Below are 22,182 nucleotides of genomic sequence, written 5' to 3'. Positions count from 1 at the left end.
CTCCCCTCCCAAGACCTTTTTTATTATTAAAGTATGCTCCACACCCAGTCTGGAGCCCAATGCTGAGTTTGAATTCACAATCATGAGATCAAGACCTGTGTGGAGATCAAGAGTCCAATGTTTAACTGACTGAGGCACCCAGGCGCCTGCTCCCCTCCTGAGAACTTTAAACGTACATCCCTCCTCATCAAAAACCCCAAATCCAAATCCACAGCCACCCATGCTGTCCCATTTCAACACTCTCTTTTCCTTCCTTCCTTCCTCCCTCCCTCCCTCCCTCCCTTCCTTCCTTCCTTTCTTTCTTTCTTTCTTTCTTTCTTTCTTTCTTTCTTTCTTCCTTTCTTTCCTTTGAGAGAGAGTGAAGGAATGCTTGGCAGGGGGGCAAGGGAGAAGACAAGGAGGGGCAGATGGCAAAGTGAGGGGGAGGGGCAGAAGGAGAGGGAGGGGCAGAGGGAGGGGAGGGAGAGACAGAGCTTATCTCACAACCGAGCCAAAATCCAGAGTCAGCGGCTTAATAGACTGAGCCACCCGAGTGCTCCCCATTCCAACACTCTTTTTTTTTCTTTAAAGATTTTATTTATTTATTTATTTGACAGAGAGAGACAGCCAGGGAGAGAGAGAACACAGCAGGGGGAGAGGGAGAGGAAGAAGCAGGCTCCCAGTGGAGGAGCCTGACGTGGGACTCGATCCCATAACGCCGGGATCACGCCCTGAGCCGACGGCAGACGCTTAACCGCTGTGCCACCCAGGCGCCCCCCATTCCAACACTCTTAAACTCGGACCTCTGGATTCTTTTCTCTGGAGACCTCAACATCTACAATGTTAGGGTCCCTTCTCACTCTGAAAATCCAAAGCTCAGGGGCTCCACATACAAGCATTCTAAACTCTTCAGTTCAGGAATTTGTCTGCTGCTTCACTCAATTCTATAGCCCTGGGGTCGTCCCTCCTGAAGGGGCAGCACACTCTGTCTCGGGGCCTGCTCCCTGTTAATCCTCCTGCCATCGGGCTGTGTGCCAAGCTCACTGGTGAGTCCAGGGTGGGGGGGGGTAGCTGGGAAGTGAAATGCTACAATTATATAATCAGCACCAAACCCCGCCTTTCTCCCCCGGGTGGTATAAAGGCAAACCACCCCAGCCAGCACCATCTGACCCTGTCTCCCGGTGCCACCATGCTGGCCTCAGGGCTGCTTCTGGTGGCTTTGCTCACCTGCCTGACAGTAATGGCCTTGATGTCTGTCTGGAGGCAGAAGAAACTCGGGGGGAAGCTCCCTCCAGGACCCACCCCGTTGCCTTTCCTCGGGAACTACCTGCAGCTGAACACACAGCAGATGTACAACTCTCTCATGAAGGTGTCAGGACACGGGGACAGGACGGGTGGAATGGGGTGGGGCTGGGAGCCTGCCTCACTGAGCTGGGACTTGGTGGCAGGTGATGGGGCAGGGTTGGACCAGAGTCTTAAGAAGGTGGAAATTTGCGGGTTGGGCAGCAGGGTCCTGACAAGAAAGAGCAGGTCTTGGGATGTCCAGCTCCTTGAGTGTCAGAACCCAGGGAAATACACGCATAGGTGAGGGCTGGGCACAGGGCCAGTTCCCAGTGGGGACCACAGCCTCTAAGCATTCCCACCTCCATCAGCTCAGGGAGCGCTATGGCCCGGTGTTCACGGTCCACGTGGGACCCCGGCGCATCGTGGTGCTGTGTGGACACGAGGTGGTGAAGGAGGCTCTGGTGGACCAGGCTGAGGAATTCAGCGGGCGAGGTGAACAGGCCACCTTCGACTGGCTCTTCAAAGGCTATGGTGAGGAGTTCCCGGTGGGGGCGTGTGGCCAGGCACACTTGATGGCCTCAGTTTCCCCACTGTTCTNGCTAGAAGGATCCCATGAGATCACATGTCCACACACTGGCTCTTCACAATTAGTGCTCACCAAAGGCCAGCGCCCTATTGTTAAGGAAGAAGGTCACTAAGGGAAGGACAGCAGGAAGGACACTATCTTTCCTCATTCCCACTTTCAGCCTCCAGGGCCTGGCTCTCTCCCCACTTGGGACTTTTCCCAAACCTCTCCCACCGTCGCTCCCTCTGTGTGCTGCCAGCAGCCCCGCTGAACCCGGAATCACCCCAAAGGGACCTCTCGTACCCTCCCACTCCACCTCCTGCCCTCAAGTGCTCCCTTTCCACTGGCGGGGAAACCCAGCCCCAGAAAGGGGGAGTAAGCATGCAGAGCGGGAGACACGGGAGCCCCTGCCCTCCCTCTGTTGTCTGGCCTCAGTATTCTCACGTACCAAGTGGGGAACATTAGTAGCACTACTACTAACAGCAACAATGGGAATGCTGAGCCTAGTGAGCTCCCCCAGGGATCTGGGTGGGAACGGTGAGGCTTTCTGTCAACGACACCCCTTGAGACAGTTGGGACTATTTGGCACCATATGGATGCTTGTCATTACCATTTCCAAGTCCTGCCCAGGCCCTCTGCCACAGAGACCACAAGTTACTCTTCTTCACTAAGAAAGGTTCCACTTAAACGTACCTCTGGACTTCTACCCCTTTCCCAACCACAGAAGGGCAGTGACACTGATGCTGACCTTGCGTTGAGGTCCTACTGGGGATTCTGGGCACCAGAGGTGACTCTGTATTCAAAGCAATGGCGGGTCAAAGCCTGGGGCAGGTGCGGACTCTTTGATCCTGCTGGACTCCCGTATACTTCTGGGAATTGCCCATGACAGGCAGGGGTTCTCCCTCCCCCCAAGACCCTCAAATCCACTCCCTGGGATCTCCCCTCCCAAGACCTTTTTTATTATTAAAGTATGCTCCACACCCAGTCTGGAGCCCAATGCTGAGTTTGAATTCACAATCATGAGATCAAGACCTGTGTGGAGATCAAGAGTCCAATGTTTAACTGACTGAGGCACCCAGGCGCCTGCTCCCCTCCTGAGAACTTTAAACGTACATCCCTCCTCATCAAAAACCCCAAATCCAAATCCACAGCCACCCATGCTGTCCCATTTCAACACTCTCTTTTCCTTCCTTCCTTCCTCCCTCCCTCCCTCCCTCCCTTCCTTCCTTCCTTTCTTTCTTTCTTTCTTTCTTTCTTTCTTTCTTTCTTTCTTCCTTTCTTTCCTTTGAGAGAGAGTGAAGGAATGCTTGGCAGGGGGGCAAGGGAGAAGACAAGGAGGGGCAGATGGCAAAGTGAGGGGGAGGGGCAGAAGGAGAGGGAGGGGCAGAGGGAGGGGAGGGAGAGACAGAGCTTATCTCACAACCGAGCCAAAATCCAGAGTCAGCGGCTTAATAGACTGAGCCACCCGAGTGCTCCCCATTCCAACACTCTTTTTTTTTCTTTAAAGATTTTATTTATTTATTTATTTGACAGAGAGAGACAGCCAGGGAGAGAGAGAACACAGCAGGGGGAGAGGGAGAGGAAGAAGCAGGCTCCCAGTGGAGGAGCCTGACGTGGGACTCGATCCCATAACGCCGGGATCACGCCCTGAGCCGACGGCAGACGCTTAACCGCTGTGCCACCCAGGCGCCCCCCATTCCAACACTCTTAAACTCGGACCTCTGGATTCTTTTCTCTGGAGACCTCAACATCTACAATGTTAGGGTCCCTTCTCACTCTGAAAATCCAAAGCTCAGGGGCTCCACATACAAGCATTCTAAACTCTTCAGTTCAGGAATTTGTCTGCTGCTTCACTCAATTCTATAGCCCTGGGGTCGTCCCTCCTGAAGGGGCAGCACACTCTGTCTCGGGGCCTGCTCCCTGTTAATCCTCCTGCCATCGGGCTGTGTGCCAAGCTCACTGGTGAGTCCAGGGTGGGGGGGGGTAGCTGGGAAGTGAAATGCTACAATTATATAATCAGCACCAAACCCCGCCTTTCTCCCCCGGGTGGTATAAAGGCAAACCACCCCAGCCAGCACCATCTGACCCTGTCTCCCGGTGCCACCATGCTGGCCTCAGGGCTGCTTCTGGTGGCTTTGCTCACCTGCCTGACAGTAATGGCCTTGATGTCTGTCTGGAGGCAGAAGAAACTCGGGGGGAAGCTCCCTCCAGGACCCACCCCGTTGCCTTTCCTCGGGAACTACCTGCAGCTGAACACACAGCAGATGTACAACTCTCTCATGAAGGTGTCAGGACACGGGGACAGGACGGGTGGAATGGGGTGGGGCTGGGAGCCTGCCTCACTGAGCTGGGACTTGGTGGCAGGTGATGGGGCAGGGTTGGACCAGAGTCTTAAGAAGGTGGAAATTTGCGGGTTGGGCAGCAGGGTCCTGACAAGAAAGAGCAGGTCTTGGGATGTCCAGCTCCTTGAGTGTCAGAACCCAGGGAAATACACGCATAGGTGAGGGCTGGGCACAGGGCCAGTTCCCAGTGGGGACCACAGCCTCTAAGCATTCCCACCTCCATCAGCTCAGGGAGCGCTATGGCCCGGTGTTCACGGTCCACGTGGGACCCCGGCGCATCGTGGTGCTGTGTGGACACGAGGTGGTGAAGGAGGCTCTGGTGGACCAGGCTGAGGAATTCAGCGGGCGAGGTGAACAGGCCACCTTCGACTGGCTCTTCAAAGGCTATGGTGAGGAGTTCCCGGTGGGGGCGTGTGGCCAGGCACACTTGATGGCCTCAGTTTCCCCACTGTTCTTCTCCTGACTTGCCGGCCCAAGGCTGTGGCCGAGTTCTACCCCTGCTTCCCTCTGTCTTGTCCCTGGTTATTGTGGCCTCTCCCTGGTCTTCTCTAGTTTGACTCAGGGTGTCTGCGTCTCTATTCCCCCTGCTTCTTGGCCCATCTCCTTGTTCTCTCTCAGGGATGCCTCTTCTTCCTCTGGGTCTGGGAGGAGCTCTTGGGATTTCTGTCTTGGAACCCCGGTCCTCCATCCCGGTGTCCTTGCCTCTTCCTCCCTCTCAGCTTCTGAGCTTCCCCATGCCTCTGCCTCCCTCTGTCTGCCTCTTCCTCCCCTGTGTGAGAATCTCACCCTGTTTCTGTTTCACACCCATGCCTCCATCTCTGGAAACATCTTCTCCTCTCTCCAGACCCTCTCTGTTCTCTCCACATTTTCGTCTTTCTCCAGCTCAGCGTTAGGATCCTTCATGATTTTTATTGTCACTTTCCAGGTCTCCACAAAGGTCAGACTCCTCCTCCCCTTCCCTCCCTCTTTCTCGTTTTTTTTTTTTTTTCCCTAAGATTTTATTTATTTACCTGACAGTGATAGAGATAGCCAGCGAGAGAGAGGGAACACAAGCAGGGGGAGTGGGACAGGAAGAAGCAGGCTCCCAGCAGAAGAGCCCCGATGCCCAGCTCTATCCCAGAACGCCTGGATCACGCCCTGAGCCTAAGGCAGACGCCCAACGACTGAGCCACCCAGGAGCCCCTCTTTCTCTGTGTTTATGTATCTCGGTTTCTCTGGGCATCTGACTTGCCTTTTCCCTGATTCTTTTCTTCCAAGCCGGTCTCTATCTCTTTTAGTATTTCTCTGACCCTGAATTGTGTTTCTCCCTGTCTCCCCGCCCCCAACCCATCCTCCCTCTCCTACTCTGGGCTCACCTCTGCCCACCTCTGTCCCCGCCCCTCCCTGCCTCACCACACCCCTATGCTCCCTCCCCAGGCGTGGCGTTCAGCAATGGGGAGCGCGCCAAGCAGCTCCGGCGCTTCTCCATCACTACGCTGCGGGACTTTGGAGTGGGCAAGCGCGGCATTGAGGAGCGCATCCAGGAGGAGGCGGGCTTCCTCATCGAGGCCCTCCGGGACACGCGTGGTGAGCGGGCCGGGAGTGAGCGAGGAGGAGTACATCCACACGGACGCACGCAAACGCGAGCTTTCTCCTCTGGGAAGGGGACTGGATTGGGGGAAGGCATCCGGGCTCTAGGCTCAGGGGTCTTGTGCTGGAAGTTTGGGTCCTCACTACAGTGCCCTCCTCCAATTCTCAGGCAGGCATACGACTGCCCAGTTGACGCTCCCCCAAATCCCTGTCTCTCCCCAACCCCATCCCGTTCCCCAGGTGCCTTCATCGATCCCACCTTCTTCCTGAGCCGAACAGTGTCCAATGTCATCAGCTCCATTGTCTTTGGGGACCGCTTTGACTATGAGGACAAAGAGTTCCTGTCACTGCTGCGTATGATGCTGGGAAGCTTCCAGTTCACAGCTACCTCTATGGGGCAGGTAACCCGTCCCAGTCTGGCTACACCAGAATACCCACTTTCCAAGGACACCTGGATATCTCAACAGATGCTCCCCCCACCAAAAAAAAAAAAAAGAAAACCAAACCAAACAAACAAAGAACAGAGCCTGCAGGCAAGAGGCATGTTATCCGCCCAGCCTTGCTGCCTGGGGCATGTGTCCTCAACCCAACTCACCTGCTGGTCCCTATTAAGATAGTCCATCTCTTAATATCTTAACCCCTTCACAAGTGACCACCTCAGCCCACCTCCTGAATACATGAACACCTGGTGCTATAAAATACAGCCCACCAAAATCATTTGGTATGTACACAGGTGTGCCAAACCACCCTACTGCACTTAGGTAAGTGCCCCTACAGAGCCCACTGAAACACCTGATCATCAGAACAGGTGCTCCAAATGAGAAGACCCCTACACATGTAAACACTTGGATAGATGTTTCCCCAAACACCCAAATAGTGTCCCCCAACCCAGCTGACTCTCTTACAGAAGTGTCCCCCATCACCTCTGTGAATATCTGAAACACATGAACAGGTATCTCCCCCACCTCAACAATTGATACCTGCCCCCCTCTAATACCTCAACCCCTACACAGAAGCCACCATTCTATATCCTCTAAATATCTGGATAGTTGTCTCCAACTAGCCTACTCCATACCTAGAGATCTAAACAGGTGACTCACCATATCAGTCAGAAAAAAATAGGTAAACACCTGAACAAGAGTCTCCCAATTCAACATGAACTGAATATCTGAACACCTAGATGTGTTCTCCAATCCAGCCACACTCAAATACCTGAAACCTGGATATGTGTCCCAATCCATCTCACCTACATTCTGGGACAGGGGCCCTCACACTTAACTCACCTGAAAACTTAGCTATCTCCTCTCATCAAGCTCCATATAAATCCTAAACACCTGGACAGATGCCTTTAACCCAGTGCCTTCCTTGTTCCAAGAAAGGTCCGGCTCCCATCAGAACCTGCCCGCTAACAACTATCCTTCCTGCCTTTCTTCTCTCCCCATCCTCAGCTCTATGAGATGTTCTATTCAGTGATGAAACACCTGCCAGGACCACAGCAACAGGCATTTAAGGAGCTGCAGGGTCTGGAGGATTTCATAGCCAAGAAGGTGGAGCAGAACCAACGCACCCTGGACCCCAACTCACCGAGGGACTTCATCGACTCCTTCCTCATCCGCATGCAGGAGGTACAGCCCAGCAGCTAGTGCGGAGAGCTGCAAAGCCAGGCAGCCCCTCATAACATCCTCACAATCTCAAGAACATTAACGGTGGCTGATCCATCTGCCAGCACTTGCCATGGGCAGGACCTGTGTGGGAACCATGAAGCAACACTTCCACACTGCCCACTTGCTGTCTGTACCCCTCTCCTCATATTTCTACTGTAAAAAGTGACCCAGGGCTGATGAATAAAGGACAGGTAGGCAGCCGGGTAAAGAGTGTGGGAAGGGCATGAGGGCAGAGCCAGCTGCCTGAACAAAACCCTGGCAGAACTAGGGTCTCTCTTCCCACCTCTGGTCTGTACCTAAGAGAGGTGGGTCCAAATGGAAGACCCGGAAGGCCTCTGAGAGCCCTGAGGGGAGTGGGCCTGGCCTGAGGCCCTGTCTCCCTGCAGGAGCAGAACAACCCCAACACGGAGTTCTACATGAAGAACCTGGTGCTGACCACACTGAACCTCTTCTTTGCGGGCACCGAGACGGTCAGCACAACCCTGCGGTACGGGTTCCTGCTGCTCATGAAGCACCCAGATGTGGAGGGTAAGGCTGTGGGGGTGGGGCAGTGAGGTGGGGGCCACAGACCCTCACACTTCCTCTGAGCCCACTGCAATGTCCCCACCTTTCCTAGATCCTTGGAACCTCAGCCATACCCTGTTATCCAGATGCTAGGTGATATTCTCTGATAAGCACCAGCTGAGTTTCACTGGCTGTTAAAATACTGAAAATATCTGGACTGATGGGTAAATAGCTCCTGTGCTGAGTCAAATATATGTGAGACCACATAGAGTTGAGACCAGGTGAATAGGACGCTGCACCAACATGTTTATGGCCAAGGTCTGTTTGGAATGGTCTATGTCCACATCACACGTGGATGTACATATTTGGACTATCATCCCCGCCCTGAGACCCCTAGATGTCTAAACACTTTCCCCCTCCTCCCACAGCCAAGGTCCATGAGGAGATTGACCGAGTGATTGGCAAGAACCGTCAGCCCAAGTTCGAGGATCGGGCCAAGATGCCCTACACAGAGGCAGTGATCCACGAGATCCAAAGATTTGGAGACATAATCCCCATGGGCGTGGCCCGCAGAGTCACCAAAGACACCGGGTTTCGAGAGTTCCTCCTCCCCAAGGTACTTTCCAATCCTGCCTAGGGGGACCTCCAACCTGTTCCCTGTGACCCAGCACCCCATTCCCCTTAGAAGCTTCCGAGCCCCTGTCCCACTGCCTCAATCAAACACTTCCTCAACCACCATGACCCTTTAACCTTCCCACTCAGATTCTTGAATCCTGTATCTCCCCAGAGCTCTTGCTTCAGGGATTATGAACCCTATGGCCCTAAATGTCCTCTCTCAAAAGACATGAACTTCATCTCTAGACCTCCTCCCTCAAGGACACGAGTCTCACGTCCCCCAAACATCCTGCCTAGAGAGACACAAACCCAATGACTTTAAAACTTCCGGTTTCTGGAAACATGAACCCCCATGCCCTCTCAACCTCCTGCCTTGGGAGACATGAACTGCACATGCCCCACACCTTCTGTCCTAAGACACACAGAACCTGTGTTCTTCAAACTTCCCTTTTCAGGAGACATAAACCTCATGTCTGCATAATTTCCTGTCTCAGAGACGTGAATTTCCTGTCACCCAAAGCTCCTCCCTAAGAGGACCCACACTCCCACACCTCCCATATCTCATCACCTGGGGCTCCCCAACTGTCCCTCTATCCTCCATGCACTTTCAGCATATTCTACNAAGAAAGGTCCGGCTCCCATCAGAACCTGCCCGCTAACAACTATCCTTCCTGCCTTTCTTCTCTCCCCATCCTCAGCTCTATGAGATGTTCTATTCAGTGATGAAACACCTGCCAGGACCACAGCAACAGGCATTTAAGGAGCTGCAGGGTCTGGAGGATTTCATAGCCAAGAAGGTGGAGCAGAACCAACGCACCCTGGACCCCAACTCACCGAGGGACTTCATCGACTCCTTCCTCATCCGCATGCAGGAGGTACAGCCCAGCAGCTAGTGCGGAGAGCTGCAAAGCCAGGCAGCCCCTCATAACATCCTCACAATCTCAAGAACATTAACGGTGGCTGATCCATCTGCCAGCACTTGCCATGGGCAGGACCTGTGTGGGAACCATGAAGCAACACTTCCACACTGCCCACTTGCTGTCTGTACCCCTCTCCTCATATTTCTACTGTAAAAAGTGACCCAGGGCTGATGAATAAAGGACAGGTAGGCAGCCGGGTAAAGAGTGTGGGAAGGGCATGAGGGCAGAGCCAGCTGCCTGAACAAAACCCTGGCAGAACTAGGGTCTCTCTTCCCACCTCTGGTCTGTACCTAAGAGAGGTGGGTCCAAATGGAAGACCCGGAAGGCCTCTGAGAGCCCTGAGGGGAGTGGGCCCGGCCTGAGGCCCTGTCTCCCTGCAGGAGCAGAACAACCCCAACACGGAGTTCTACATGAAGAACCTGGTGCTGACCACACTGAACCTCTTCTTTGCGGGCACCGAGACGGTCAGCACAACCCTGCGGTACGGGTTCCTGCTGCTCATGAAGCACCCAGATGTGGAGGGTAAGGCTGTGGGGGTGGGGCAGTGAGGTGGGGGCCACAGACCCTCACACTTCCTCTGAGCCCACTGTAATGTCCCCACCTTTCCTAGATCCTTGGAACCTCAGCCATACCCTGTTATCCAGATGCTAGGTGATATTCTCTGATAAGCACCAGCTGAGTTTCACTGGCTGTTAAAATACTGAAAATATCTGGACTGATGGGTAAATAGCTCCTGTGCTGAGTCAAATATATGTGAGACCACATAGAGTTGAGACCAGGTGAATAGGACGCTGCACCAACATGTTTATGGCCAAGGTCTGTTTGGAATGGTCTATGTCCACATCACACGTGGATGTACATATTTGGACTATCATCCCCGCCCTGAGACCCCTAGATGTCTAAACACTTTCCCCCTCCTCCCACAGCCAAGGTCCATGAGGAGATTGACCGAGTGATTGGCAAGAACCGTCAGCCCAAGTTCGAGGATCGGGCCAAGATGCCCTACACAGAGGCAGTGATCCACGAGATCCAAAGATTTGGAGACATAATCCCCATGGGCGTGGCCCGCAGAGTCACCAAAGACACCGGGTTTCGAGAGTTCCTCCTCCCCAAGGTACTTTCCAATCCTGCCTAGGGGGACCTCCAACCTGTTCCCTGTGACCCAGCACCCCATTCCCCTTAGAAGCTTCCGAGCCCCTGTCCCACTGCCTCAATCAAACACTTCCTCAACCACCATGACCCTTTAACCTTCCCACTCAGATTCTTGAATCCTGTATCTCCCCAGAGCTCTTGCTTCAGGGATTATGAACCCTATGGCCCTAAATGTCCTCTCTCAAAAGACATGAACTTCATCTCTAGACCTCCTCCCTCAAGGACACGAGTCTCACGTCCCCCAAACATCCTGCCTAGAGAGACACAAACCCAATGACTTTAAAACTTCCTGTCTCTGGAAACATGAACCCCCATGCCCTCTCAACCTCCTGCCTTGGGAGACATGAACTGCACATGCCCCACACCTTCTGTCCTAAGACACACAGAACCTGTGTTCTTCAAACTTCTCTTTTCAGGAGACATAAACCCCATGTCTGAATAACTTCCTGTCTCAGAGACGTGAATTTCCTGTCACCCAAAGCTCCTCCCTAAGAGGACCCACACTCCCACACCTCCCATATCTCATCACCTGGGGTGCACCCCAATTGTTCCTCCAACCGCCATGCACTTTCAGCATATTCATTATCCTGACTCTGGCTTATCAAATACCCCCTCTCCTCCTCACCAGGGGACCGAAGTGTTCCCTATGCTGGGCTCCGTGCTGAGAGACCCCAAGTTCTTCTCCAACCCCCGAGGCTTCCACCCCCAACACTTCCTGGATGAGAATGGGCAGTTTAAGAAGAGTGATGCTTTTGTGCCCTTCTCCATTGGTAAGAGACCAGTCTGTGCCAAGCCACTGCTCCCACCAACAGGGTCTCCTTCATCCCAGCTCTTCTCCTCAAGGTGTAGCCTGGTGTCTTTCTCCAGCTTGGAAGTCCCTCTCATGATCTACCTTGGGACCCATCAGCTGCAACCCCCATAACTACTTGAGCTTAAGCTAAAGGATCAGGATGATCACACCTGTTTCAGAGATGGGGCAAATCAGAGCCCTTAGTGAGAGATCTGTCCAAAGTCACTTAAATTCTTTAGATTCCTCGCTTGGAGATGAGAGCCCCGCAGGCATATCTGAGTGTGTACTTGGAGGGAAGGGGCATCAAAATTTCCCATTGCTGCAGCTACCTCACCCCCATCCCATGCACAAGGGAAAATGATGCTCAGAGAAGATTAGAGACGTCTCTGAAAATCTCTCAGGCCACCATATTCCAGCCTCTCCTCTCCGGGAGAATGCAGTTGGAGGTGGATAGTGGGGCAAGGGGGCAGTGAGAGCAGGCCTCACCTCCAGCCCTCCCATTCTGTGTCTTCAGGAAAGCGGTACTGTTTTGGAGAAGGCCTGGCTAGAATGGAGCTCTTTCTCTTCCTCACCAACATCTTGCAGAACTTCCGCTTCAAGTCCCCGCAGCTGCCCAAAGACATCGACGTGTCCCCCAAGCTCGTGGGCTTTGCTACCATCCCACGAAATTACACCATGAGCTTCCAGCCTCGCTGAAGGAGGGGCTATGCGAGGGCAGGGCTGGGGGGAAGAGCATGGTGGAGGGAGGGATTAGGGGTGGGACTACTGATAAGGGTGGGATTAAGGGAGGGGCGGGGCTAGAAGGAGGGAGGTGGCTTAGGAGGAAGGAAGGTGCAAGGTGAATAGGAGAGGAAGATGAAAGGAATGGACCCTGTCTGTTGACCTTGCTAGAGATAGATCTTTAAGAGGTGGGGTAAGAGGGAGAACCTCTCACTACACTGTTAATAATAATAATAATGCCTATTATTTATTGTATCAAACTCTGCGTCGGTTCTGTGCTAAAAGCATTACACACTTACATCACTTACTGCTCACAAACCTATGTGTCAGGGAACGGTGTTCATGCCCATTTTACAGGTGACAAAGATTAACTGATTCCCAAGGAATCTACAAGAAGAACAAAAAAAATCCTCTTAAAAAATGAGTTTAGTAAGGTCACTAAACATACAAAAGCCTTTTTTCTTTTTTTTCTATATATTTTAGGAAATCAAAATTAAAAACACAATAACACTTTAGTCACTGAAAAAAACAAAATACTTAAGTATAAATCTGACAACACATGTACAGAGCCTGTAGGGTGAAAACTACAAAATAGTTTGATGAAAGAAAGAACATGTATTTTTTAAATATCTTTTTATTTATTTGAGAGACAGAGAAAGAATGAGCACAAGCAAGGGGATGAAAGATGAAAGAAAGAACATGTATTTTTAAAATATTTTGTTTATTTATTTGAGAGAGAGAGAAAGAATGAGCACAAGCAGGGGGAAGCGGCAGAGGGAGAGGAAGAAGCAGACTCCCCACTGAGCAGGGAGGCCTATGAGGGGCTTGATATCAGGACCCTGGGATCAGGACCTGAGCCGGAGGCAGACGCTTAACTGGCTGAACCACTCAGGCATCCCCTGAAATTACATATTTTTTAAATAGAGAAACATACCATGTTCATAGATTGGAAGATCAGTACAGTAAAAAAGCCAACTCTCCCCAAATTGATATATAGGTCTAACACAATTATTATAGAAATGACAACAAGATTTTTTTGGTATGGATTTAGACATTTATTTGAAAAATTATGGAAAGGCAAAGGAAGAGCTAAAACAATTTTGAAGAAGGATAAAGAATGAAGAATCACACCTTCCAATTTGTTCCCTTGGGATTCAGCAAAAGCTCTTTTTAGAGATGAGTTTGTAGCCTTACATTTTCATAATGGAGAGGAAGGAAATCTAAAAATTAACATAAAAATTAAGTGTCCATCTTTAAAAGCTAGAAAAAGAACAACATAGAAAATTCATAGATAGAGGTGCCTGGGTGGCTCATTTAGTTAAGCCTTCAGCTCAGGTCATGATCCCAGGGCCGTGGGATAGAGAGGGGAGGCGGGTGGGGAAATGGGATAGGCTGGTGATGGGTAGTAAGGAGGGCACGTATTGTATGGTGTACTGGGTGTTATACGCAACTAATGAACCATCAAACTTTACATCAAAAACCAGGGATGTACTGTATGGTGACTAACATAATATAATAAAAAATATTATTATAAGAAAAAAAAAAAAACGTGGGATAGAGCCCTGCGTTGGGCTTCCGGCTAGGCGGGGACCCTGCTTTTCCGTCTCCCCCTGCCTGCCCCTCCCCCTGCTTGTGCTCTCTTCCTGTCACATAAATAAATAAAATCTTAAAAAAAGAAAAAAAAAAGAAAATCCAAAGATAGCGTAAGGAAGGAGACAAATATTAATGCAGAAATTAATGGAAAAAAACTTTTAAGTTGTTTTGAAGACTACGGATTCAATATCTATTGTCAACTTGGCTACATGTCCTCTTTTTTTTAATTTTGATATAGTTATAGATTCACAAGAAGTTGTAAAAAAAAAAAAAAGAAAGTACAGAGAAGTTCTGTGTATTCTTCCTCCACTTTCCCCCAATGGTAACATTCTGCATAATTATAGTACAATATTAAAAGCCAGGAAATTGGTGTTAGTACAATCTACAGAATTTGTTCAGATTTTACAAGTTTTACATCCACGTGTGGATGTATGTTTCAGCGCAATTTTATCACACCTGTAGATTCAGGTAACCACCACTCATATATAAAACAAAGGACTTATATACAGAGTATGTAAAAAAACTTTCAAACCTCAGCATAAGAAAACAAACAACCCAATTTAAAAATGGGCTAAATTTTTGGAGATGCACTTCACTAAAAAAGATATATGAATGACAAGCAAGCTCATGAATCAATGTTAACATCATAGTCATTAGGGAAATGCAAATTAAAACCTAATGAGATACCCCACACACCTATTAGAATGACTAAAATAAAAAATAATAACAGTACCTAGCATTGGCAAAGATGTGGAGCAACTGGAATTCTTCTATATTGCTGATGGAAATGCAAAATAGTGCAGTTACTCTAGATAACAATTTGATGGTTTCCTTAAAAGCTAAATATACATTTAATCAGATGACCCAAAATCCCATTTCCAGGTATTTATTCTCAAGAAATGAAAATTCAAGTTCACACAAAACCTGCACATGAATACTTACAGGAGCTTTATTGATAATCTCCACAAGCTACAAACAGCTCAAATGTTTCTCAGAGTTGAATGGATGAACACACTGTCAGATTCATCCAACAATACTACTCGGCAATAGAGCTAACAACCGTGGATACATACAACTTGGATGACCTGCAAAGGCATTGTGCTAGGTCAAAGAAGCCAGTCTCAGAAAGTTGTATACTATCTTATTTCATTTATGTGAAATTCTGGAAGAGGCAAAAATCTTGAAACAGAGAACACATCCATGGTTGCCAGAAGGTAGAGGTGGGGTTAGGATATGAATACAAAGTATAGCACAAGATAACTCTTTGGGCTGTTGAAATTATTCAGTAGCCTATCTGCAGTGGTGGCAATAAGAATCTATGCCTTTGTAAAATCTCCTGGTAAAAAGCAAATTTTATTATATGTAAAAATAGGTTTTTTAAAAAGAGTAACTAGGATTTTTTTTTTAAGGTGAGCCAAATCTGTAGGCAGATTACGGGGCAAAAATCTTATCTGCAGATGATCTAAAACGTCCTGTTAGCTTGAGGTCACTGTGAACAGTCATGCGGCTTTTTAAAAAAGATTTATTTATATATTTATTTGAGAGAGAAGGAGAGAGAGCTCACAGGGGGAGGGGCAGAGGGAGAGAACCTTAAGCAGACTGCTGAGCATAGAGCCCAATACGGGGCTTGATCTCACGACCCTGGGATCACGACCCTGAAACCAAGAATCAGACCCTTAACTGACTGTGCCCCCCGCCCCCCAGGTGCCCCATCATGTGGCATTTAATAATCCTATTTGTAAAGGCTTGACTATAGAGCCTCATGAAACTGTGAGACAACAGACACTAGAAACTGAAAGGACTTTCTTCAAAGTTCACTTCTGTGGAGTTTATGGAAGCCCAAAGTTAGGCTTTGGTGCGATGCCATGTTAAGTGTCTATTGAAAAAGGCTTTGCCTTCCAAAGGATTAAAAACTGTGCTGGAAGAAACGCATAAGAAAACATCGAGCAACTCCAATTTGAAGTCTGGACAGTTTCCCAAACAATTATTCTCTGCTATTCAAAATATCAAGGTCAAGAAAGACAAAAGCTGAGAATCTATTCCAGATTAAAGACCAAAGACATTACAACTAAATATAACGCGTGGTCACAGATCCTGAAGTGGGGGAATTATTTACACTTATCAGGTAAGTGTTCTGCACATATTTTCTCCCATTCTGGAGGTTGCCTTTTCATTTTGTTGATTATTCATTTGCAGTGCAGAAACTTCTCAGTGACGTGCTCCCACTTGCTTATTTTTGCTTTACAATTCAGTGACTGGATAAAGAAAATGTGATACACACACACACACACACACACACACACCATGGAATGTCATTCAGCCTCTCTCATACCTCAGTAGCAAAAAAATGCCTCAAAATAAAAAAAGAACCCCAAAATGAAAAAAAAAACCCACCAGATTAAAAATTGGACAGAGGACATGAAAAGACATTATTCAAAAAAAGACATACGAGGGCACCTGGGTGGCTCAGTCGGTTAAGCATCTGACTCTTGATCTCAGCTTAGGTCTTGATCTCAGGTTGTGAGTTCAAGTCCTGTGTTGGACTCCATGCTGGCGTGGAGCCTACCTTAAAAAAAATGACATACAAATGGCCAACAGATATATGAAAAGGAGCTCAATATCACTATTCATAAGAGAAATGCAAACCAAAACCACAATGAGATATTACTTCGCATCTTATGGCTATCATGAGATAAGAGATAACAAATACTGGTGATTTAGTGGATTGGAACCTTTGTGCAGCACTGGTGTGAATGCAATTTGGTAGACTACCAATTTACTACCATGATGGAAATCGGAAAGGTTGTTCATCAAAATATTAAAAATAGAACTACCACGCAATCCAGAAATCCACTTCTGGGTATATGTAAAAAGGAAGTGAAAACACTATCTCCAAGAGATAGCTGAATTCTTAAGTCCGTGGCAGCATAATTCATAGTAGCCAAAATATGGAAACAACCTAAATGTCCGTTGACGGATGAAAAGGTCAAGAACCATGGCAGCGGTTACTCTATAATGCTTTAGTCAGGTTTGAATTAATCTCTTTAATGTGCCAAGGGGTGCACTGGATGTTTTTCCCTATACCCCTAAGGATCAGGACCCTTGCTGTAACAGAGGCTCAGGCAGCAGCAGCATAGGAATGGGAGGGTTCTGGTGAGCAGTCCACTCGTAGGGTGTGGACCTCAGCATGCCACCTACAGTGGCTTATTTCCTCTTCTCTTCCTCTCTTTTTCAGCTCCCTAGAGATGGCTCTTTCATGAGTGGCCACCCAATGGATTCATGCATCGCAGGGTATAGTCCTTCCTCTGAGTGCTCTGTATCTGGGGCCAAAGCCTGGTTGGGACAGATGACTAATCATCTACAAGGTATAATCTTTCCCCTGAGTCTAGCATGAGTCACAGCTTCATTCTGAGACACACAAATAAGCCCAGACAAAGACACATGGTCCATGGCCACATTAAGGAGTCCCTGTTACCATAGTCCTGTCCCGAAATGCCTACTCGTTAGTGGAACTTTCAACTTAAGGTGGGCTAAATCAGAGGTTCAACAGTACTCAACAGTGCAGCATAAGGCAGCACAGCTCTGCTCACCATCCCCTTACCTAGTTGGGGAAGCTAGTTTGTGTGCAAGTCCTTAGCCTGTCTTCTGATTTAGTGATTGGCAAGATAGAAGGGCAAGGAGAGGGAGGAAAGCAGAACTTCAGTCGGCCCCCAACAGGTCCAGCTCCTAGAATATCCAATCCCACCTTGGCAAGTACGAGAAAGAAGCAGAATTCCCTTCTACAAACTTGCAACCCTCAATTAACTCACACCCAAAAGTACCTGGATGACTGCAGAAGACTGGAGAGGAAAAGGCACCATATCCACCAACTCCTTTTCTGAGTCCAACTTCTCTCCCACATACTACTAGAACTTTCCCCTCTATTTCTAGGCACAGAGTGTGTTCTGGGGGAAAGAAAATCCACTCCCACTCCTCCAGAGTCTTCTCCTGAAGGCTGTGCGATTTCACACCTCCTGTTCCTATAGCATTCTGTCAAAGGGTCATGACCACATCCAGTGTGTGGTTTGTTTTCTGAACAGCTGAATCTGGGAATGGAGCTGGTTAAGAGAGCAGTGGATTTGAAAGAGAGTGACTCAGAAAATGCTGGAGGTGTGGAGGCCCCCCCGCCCCCACCCCCCGCACAGCACCTGGAGTGGGGATTCCCCCATGTATCCATGCAAATCCATGGAGGAGACAACACACCCCAATTATCGAGATGTGGCAGCTGAACGGGATGTGATGGAGAGAGAAATAAGTAACAGGAGAATTTGGGGAAAGGAGTAGCTAAGAAGGAAGAAAGGCAGAGTCCAACAACACAGAGCCTGAGGGGTGCTGAGAGAAAGATACTAGAACTCAGCCAATGGATTTCCAACATTTATGCCACTAGGGTGCGGTACTTAGTTCCTGCAGCCCTGGCAAGCTAATATGTCTAGCAGGGCCAGGAACAATGACTCAGTGGGAGGCACCCAGGACCTCCCTCCCCATCATCTCCTTTGGGCTTGATGCAAAAGGCCCTGATAATATCTGGGAGCTGCTGACAGTGGTGATTCAAGAACATAAAGGAACTGGTCAGTGCTGTGTGGTTCTCAGGCTTCCTCCTCAGTAGCTTGGGGCCATAGTTCATCAGTTCTGTAGCCAAACACTTTGTAAGAAATACCCTGGGTGTGCATGTGGAGAACCTGTTGAAATATCTGAAGGAGGTGATGGGGAAGCCAGGGATGAGGGAGGAGAATGTGGGCACCTGCTCTTCTCCCTCTTTCTCCAAGCTGACAGTCAGGAGAGCAGGGCGGGGGCGGGGTGGGAGTGGGTGAGGAACTCAGGAATGGGAGTTCTGGTTTCAGGTAGGAGATGAGAGCGTGAAGGTACAATGGGTATGTTTTAGAGATGTGGATCTTAGCCCACCTCTGCCACTGAAGCTTTGTGTGGAAATTCACAGCCCCCAAAATAGGCAAAATCCCTGCCTTCATAGAGCTTACATTCCAGAGGACTGAGGGGTGTCTGATTCTAAAGTTTCAAGGTTCTAAGACTGATTGGATCTAAGGATAAATGTTTCCAGGATTTTGTCTGTTACCCAAAAAAACAGTCACAATGTACTATTCTGAGGGTTGCCAACTTTCTCACTCAAATGTCTACCACATAGGATTCCAGGGACCATGAGGAAGAGAGGGACAACCCCTGGGTCTCCTGATCCTACATCTCCCAGCTCAGCCATTTGGGCACCATGGGGAATTCCCTGTTGCCCAGACAATGAACCAGGGGGATGGTCAGAACTGCTCTGGAACTTTCTCCCACTGCCCTACCCTCTTCCCTGCACAAAACCCCTGAGGCACCTGTTGAACAACGTCAAATGGGAACCATGTCAACTGGGAACTATGAAAAAGATGTAGAAATGTGGAAAGATGGAGACAGACATAAGGAAGAGGAGACAAAGAGATGGAGGGAAAAAGAGGGGGAGAAGGGAGAGAGGTGACCTCTCTCTCTCTCTCTCTCTCTCTCTCAGTGTCCCCTCTCTCCAATGTTTCTCTGGGTCTAAGGTCTGTCTCTTTCTTGCTCTATCCCTGCCTCTGTCTCTCTATCCCTGTGTAAGTCACTCACTGTCAAGCTATTTCTGTCCTTTTCCCTGTTTTTCTGTCTTCCTTGATGTCTGTCTGGTTTCCTCTTTGTCTCTCTGACTACATCTTTCTTCATGTTTCTCTCTCTGTCACTGCCTCTTTATGCCTCTGCTACTCTTTTTCTCTCTCCTTCCTGTTCACCTTCCCACCCTTTCACTCTCCAGACAGATTCCCTGTCTCTATTCCTCTCTGCTTCTTTTCCTCTCCTCCTCTTCCCCTGTATCTGGGATCTAGGGAAGGCATGTTCCAAATGGAGATGAGGGGGGCAAAGATCCCCTGCCCAGCCATAACCTCTCCCACTTTTCCTTTCAGGTATTGCCTGTAAACGCCTTCACCATGGACATTTTGAGTACAGTCATCTCCTGTCCCTGATTCTTACCTGTCTATTCCTGGCCCTCAACTCAAGATGCAAGGACCAGCTTCCCCCAGGGCCCAGATCCCTCCCACTCCTGGAAAAATACTGCAGCTTGGCTTCCCAAATGTGCTGATGTCCCTCAGAGAGGTGCGGGCCCCTCAGCTTGGGGAGGGGAAACAAGGGAGCCAAATGTAAGCTTGGTCTTGCTGCCCATAGCTGAGTAAGGAGTATGGCTCTGTATACACCTTGTATCTGGGATCCAGGCTACTGGTTGTCCTCAGGGGATACCAGGCAGTGAAGGAGGCCCTTGTGGGCCATGATAAGGACTTCATTGACCAGAATGACTTCCTCTTATTTTCCAAGTTCAACAAAGAAAATGGTAAGCCTGTTCCTGCTCTCCTCCATCCCAAAAAACACTTTCCTCATTATGGCAGCATGAAAGAGGGAGATAGTTCTTCCATCTTGGTGTCCTTCAGGGTCATTGATCTTGCTAGTGACATGAGAAGACATGGAAACTGCAGAGTCCAGGACCAGGGATAAAGTTGTCCAAACTTCACCTTCCCCAGATACAATAACTATCTTAACTTGTATTTTATTCCAATCCCCCTTTCCATTTCAAGCTCATCCCAACCATTCTCAACCCAATCTTTATTTTGACATCAATCTCATTATCAACTTCCATCTCAAGTGACAAGTCAAATTATCCAGAACCAGTTCTGATGTTCTACCTAAACCTACCTAAATCCCCATTATAAATTTCTATAATCAATCCCATCCCAATCCTATTGGTCAAAATGAATTCATGGTTTTCTCCCAACTTCTAGCTCCATCTTTGATCCCAAATACTGTCCAATTTGACTGGTCTCCAATACTGATTCTCCATCTAAATTCTACAAATCCAGTCACCAAATCCCACACATTATGTAACAGAAAAACAAAAGGCTATCTATCTGAATTTAATGCCCAATGAAAAATGTCAACAAATGAAAGAAAGTAGACTTTGTAAAGTCTACGAAATTGGAATGAAATCATCACCAGCAGATCTGCACTACAAAAGATTTCAAAGGAACTCTTCAGGCAGAAGGAAAATGGTACCAATAGAGATATGTGTCTACAAAGGTCCTAAGAACTGCAGAATGATAAATATGTATGTAAATATAAAGGACTTTTTTTCTTAAGTAGGCTCCATGCCCAGCATGGAACCCAGCCTGGGAGCTTGAACTCACAACACTGAGATCAAGACCTGAGCTGAGATCAAGAGTCAGACACTCAACCGATTGAGCCACCCAGATGTCCCGACTTCTTTCTTATTTTTAAAAACTCTTTAAAAAGTATTGGGGGGGGGCGCCTGGGTGGCACAGCGGTTGGGCGTCTGCCTTCGGCTCAGGGCGTGATCCCGGTGTTATGGGATCGAGCCCCGTATCAGGCTCCTCCACTATGAGCCTGCTTCTTCCTCTCCCACTCCCCCTGCTTGTGTTCTCTCTCTCGCTGGCTGTCTTTCTCTCTGTCCAATAAATAAATAAAATCTTTAAAAAAAAGTATTTGGGTGTTAAAGGCAAAAATAATGATGATACATGGTAGGATTTCTAACACATGCAAAAGTCTTGACAATAGCACAAAGGCCAGGAGGAAGAAAAATGCACAATGCTACCCTTACTAGGTTCTTACAGATTGTGTGCGGTGGTACATATTACTTGAAGGTACGTTGTGATATATTCAAGGTGCCCAATATAAACCTACAGCAAACACTCAGAAAACCAGATTCGCAGCTAGGAAATAGCGCTACAGTGTATAATGAATTACCCTTAGTGTTTTACATGTATAAAATATATCCTCACCATAGTGTGTGAGGTAAATTCTACTTTAACCTAATTTTATTTTATTTTATTTTTAAAGGAGGTTCCACATCCAATGTGGCCTCAAACTCATGACCCTGAGATCAAGAGTCGCATGCTCTACCAACTGAACCAGCCAGGCACCCCTAGCCTCATTTTATTTATTTATTTTTAAGATTTTATTTATTTATTTATTTATTTATTTATTTATTTATTTATTTATTAGAGAGGGGAGAGAGAGAATGTGAGCAGGGGGAGGAGCAGAGGGAGAGGGACAAGCAAACTCTGAACTGAGTGCAAGCCCGGTGAGGACCTGATCCTATGACCTTGAGATCATGACTTGAGCCGAAATCAAGAGTCAGCCACTCAACGGACTGAGCCACCCCTCTAGCCTCATTTTGAAGAAGAAAATGAGATAAAGATATTTAAAGCTCTATTCCTTGATCTTTGATCCTTCGTAACTTGTGGGTAAACAAATGTATCAGGTGACTCTAGAGGTTTTAGTTAAATGATGTTTTGTTGTTGCTTGAAATTTTGATGTCATTACATTACAATGTGTCATTTTGTTTTGCACTGTGTTCCGGAATATTCTAGCTGCATCCTGTTAATATTCAGCGGTGTATTTTGTACTGTGCCACTGGGTC

At 48.4% G+C, this 22,182-nt stretch overlaps 1 protein-coding gene across 2 annotated transcripts; it reads left to right on the top strand.

Moving 5' to 3' along the window:
* Nucleotides 1-1,003: 1,003 nt before the first annotated feature.
* Nucleotides 1,004-12,324, top strand: LOC100465091 (cytochrome P450 2A13). 2 transcript variants are annotated; one of them, XM_034638787.1, is made up of 10 exons: nucleotides 1,004-1,025; nucleotides 1,121-1,348; nucleotides 1,632-1,794; nucleotides 5,587-5,736; nucleotides 5,980-6,140; nucleotides 7,188-7,364; nucleotides 7,790-7,931; nucleotides 8,336-8,523; nucleotides 11,223-11,364; nucleotides 11,899-12,324. In XM_034638787.1, exons 2-10 carry the CDS (start codon nucleotides 1,169-1,171, stop codon nucleotides 12,078-12,080), a joined length of 1,485 nt encoding a protein of 494 aa, XP_034494678.1. In that variant the 5' UTR covers nucleotides 1,004-1,025; nucleotides 1,121-1,168; the 3' UTR covers nucleotides 12,081-12,324. The 2 variants fall into 2 exon arrangements, with proteins under 2 accessions (XP_034494678.1, XP_002923735.2); XM_002923689.4 differs by lacking the exons at nucleotides 1,004-1,025; nucleotides 1,121-1,348; nucleotides 1,632-1,794 and adding exons at nucleotides 3,865-4,113; nucleotides 4,397-4,559.
* The last annotated feature ends 9,858 nt before the right edge of the window (nucleotides 12,325-22,182 follow it).

The sequence above is a fragment of the Ailuropoda melanoleuca genome, chromosome 12 (genome assembly GCF_002007445.2).
Source record: "Ailuropoda melanoleuca isolate Jingjing chromosome 12, ASM200744v2, whole genome shotgun sequence".
NCBI classification, from domain to species: Eukaryota; Metazoa; Chordata; class Mammalia; order Carnivora; family Ursidae; genus Ailuropoda; species Ailuropoda melanoleuca.
This window is presented reverse-complemented; position numbering and strand designations above follow the sequence as displayed.

Bases quoted from the DNA above. Each gene is read 5' to 3' on its own strand.
- LOC100465091 (XM_034638787.1), top strand. From the start codon at position 1,169: ATGCTGGCCTCAGGGCTGCTTCTGGTGGCTTTGCTCACCTGCCTGACA. The intron at 1,795-5,586 runs GTGAGGAGTTCC...CTCCCTCCCCAG, and splicing joins CTGGCTCTTCAAAGGCTATG to GCGTGGCGTTCAGCAATGGG. The intron at 7,932-8,335 runs GTAAGGCTGTGG...CTCCTCCCACAG, and splicing joins GAAGCACCCAGATGTGGAGG to CCAAGGTCCATGAGGAGATT.